We start from the raw sequence: 2,874 nt of genomic DNA on the forward strand, positions 1-2,874 counted from the left end.
TTAATATTTTGTCATAATACTCATATTAATTGATGTATAATTTTAAGTCTTGAGAAATGATTTAGAGAATAAGTAATTATGTTGACGGTAAAATGAGAAAAAAATATGTGTCTTTATTTATATATTAAAAGTTACAAATAAAAATAATTATCCACATTTTGGAATAATAAACAAGTAAAAGTGAACATACGGAGTATTATATATTTCCTATAATACATTAAGAAAAAAATATCCAAACAAATAATGTTGTTTCAGAGAAAATTGACTTCTTCGAATGTGTTACAATTTTATAGGCATAAAATATAAATGTGTCTTTTAACTTAGTTTCAATTGATGTCTGTCTTATAATTTTAATGTTTCACAAATAGGCACTTAAACTATCACAAAAGTGAACAAGTACACACAAACGTACTACATGACAAATCTCATGTGATTTGACACATAGAACACGGGCATCTCAAACGATTTGTAAATTGTCATGTAAAAAGTGAGTGTCTAGTTATTCAACTTTATAATAGTTTGAGTATATACTTACCTACCTAAAATTAAAGAACATAAATATTAGTTGAAGTCAAATAAATATGCTCATTTTTATATTTTGACTCCTTCGAGCGAAAATTCTCTGCTACACTCACTATCCGTATTTGAAGTCGCTTGAGTAAACTAGTTCCAGTGTAAAGCACTTGGTACCATGAAAAATTCAGTAGAATCTCAACTATTACACTTTTAGAGGTGATTTTACTGTTGTTTACTACTAACGGATTATACCGTTGGGCTGGCCATACCTTTTCCTTTCTCTTTCTAAAATTTACTGCCCCCACCTCAATAACACCATTTTCAGTCCCTCTCTCTCTCTTCTGTTGCCGGAGAAAAGTCCCACTACATTATTCAATCTGGGACCTCAGATTTCTTTTTCATTATCCCCATAGCGTGCACATGAGCATAAGTAAGAGAGAGTGACCGAGGAATCTGACAGCCCAGCCACCATATTCCTTGTCAAAAGAACATCTACACCTTTTTGCCTTTCTTTACTTCTTTTCTATTTGACCCTCCCTCTTTTCCCATTTTCAGATACCAAAAGGCTACTAAAAGAAGAAGAAAACAAGACAGAAAAGATGGCAATGAGGCTATTCCTTTTGTTGTTACCTCTTGTCTTTCTTTCGACTTTAGTAGAAGCACAGGCAATCATCGCTGTCGATTTATCTGCTCTGCGCGAAATTAAGAACAGCCTCACCGACATTACTTCCTTTTCTCCAAATGCATTTTTTACTAGTTGGGACTTCACTGCTTCTGACCCATGTTCATCTTTTGCTGGAATTACTTGCTCTTCCTTTATTCCTAGACGTGTTACTACGCTCACTCTTGGCACTGGTCTTTCTGATTCACCTGGCCTTGCCGGGACATTATCTCCAGCTATTTCTAACCTCTCCGAGCTAACTCAACTTGTTCTTTTCACCGGAATTGTAACCGGTCCCATCCCATCCCAAATCGGAACTCTCAAGAAGCTCAGCGTCATCTCTCTCACCAACAATCGCCTCACTGGGTCTATACCTACTTCAATTTTCACTCTCCCGAATCTCCATACTCTCGATTTAAGTCACAATCAACTCACCGGAACAATCCCCGGTTCAATTTACGAATTATCTTCGCTGAAAGTAGTAGTTCTCGGATCCAACAAACTCTCCGGGGAGATCCCACCGCTGCCGACGGAATTACTCCACTTGGATTTGAGTAACAATGTGCTATCGGGAATGTTGCCTGTGAAAATCAGAATGCCGTTAACACTCCGTTATCTGTCAGTATCAGGAAATCGGTTGTGGGGACCACTGAGCGTCCTCGAATCACTCTCAGAGTTAGTGTACCTCGACTTAAGCATGAACCGTTTCAGTGGGACCATCCCTTCATCCCTTTTCCGATCCACGTTATCATCAATGTTCCTCCAACGGAACAATTTAACCGGAGGTGTCCCACAACCACCGCCATTCTCCTCCACCACCGCCACCGTATACGGCCCTGGATCCACCGTGGATCTGAGTCACAACTCGCTATCCGGAAAACTCACAAATACTCTCGCCGGAGTAGAAACATTGTTCCTTAACAACAACCGGTTCACTGGAGCAGTACCGAAGGACTACGTGGAGAGTGTTTACAGTGGAAACACGAGAACTCTGTATTTGCAACATAATTACATTGCTGAGTTTCCGGTTAAAGAAGGATTAGCATTGCCGGATTCAGTAGCATTGTGTTTGTCGTACAATTGCATGGTTCCACCGGTGCCGGTGGGTTTTATGGCGTGTCCTGCTAGCGCTGGTGAGCAGATTTCGAGACCAGTAAATCAGTGCTCTGCTTTTAATACTTCCATGGCATAAGTTAAAAATTTGAGTTTAGAAAGTTCAAATTTCTGCCAGCACAGCACATGATGATACATATAATACATATACATATTTTGATTGGTTCAGTGTACTCATTTTCTTTCTTTTCTTCTTCTTCTTTTTTTTTTTTTCAGTTCAAATTAGGATTAAGTTACTAGTTTGAACAATTGAGGGTCCTATTATCCATTTAACTTAATTCTTTTGTATTATTTAAATTCCTGGAATTATTTTGATCTAATTTTTGTTATTGTCTAATGCAAGTTTTAGTCCAATTTTTTTGGCTGTCTTGGTGCGATTTTGGTCCAATTTTGATCAAATGACCTGAACAGAACAATAATTTACAAGATTTATAAATGTCAACTTAGAAGTATAACAACTTCTTAAATAAAGGAAACGTATGGAAAAATAAAAAAAATTAAAAAAAAACTCTCATAATTTAAATATGTAATTGTTTATTTCCTCGTGATTCAGAGATTTTTATGTCTTGTCTCTATACATGGCA

At 37.1% G+C, this 2,874-nt stretch overlaps 1 protein-coding gene across 1 annotated transcript; it reads left to right on the plus strand.

The window, feature by feature from the left end:
• Positions 1–645: 645 nt before the first annotated feature.
• LOC129892048 (probably inactive leucine-rich repeat receptor-like protein kinase IMK2) lies at positions 646–2,463 on the plus strand. The gene has a single exon (XM_055967583.1). The coding sequence runs from the start codon at positions 1,116–1,118 to the stop codon at positions 2,367–2,369; it is 1,254 nt and encodes a 417-aa protein (XP_055823558.1). The 5' UTR covers positions 646–1,115; the 3' UTR covers positions 2,370–2,463.
• Positions 2,464–2,874: the final 411 nt, after the last annotated feature.

Source organism: Solanum dulcamara, chromosome 6 (assembly GCF_947179165.1).
Source record: "Solanum dulcamara chromosome 6, daSolDulc1.2, whole genome shotgun sequence".
Taxonomy (NCBI): Eukaryota; Viridiplantae; Streptophyta; class Magnoliopsida; order Solanales; family Solanaceae; genus Solanum; species Solanum dulcamara.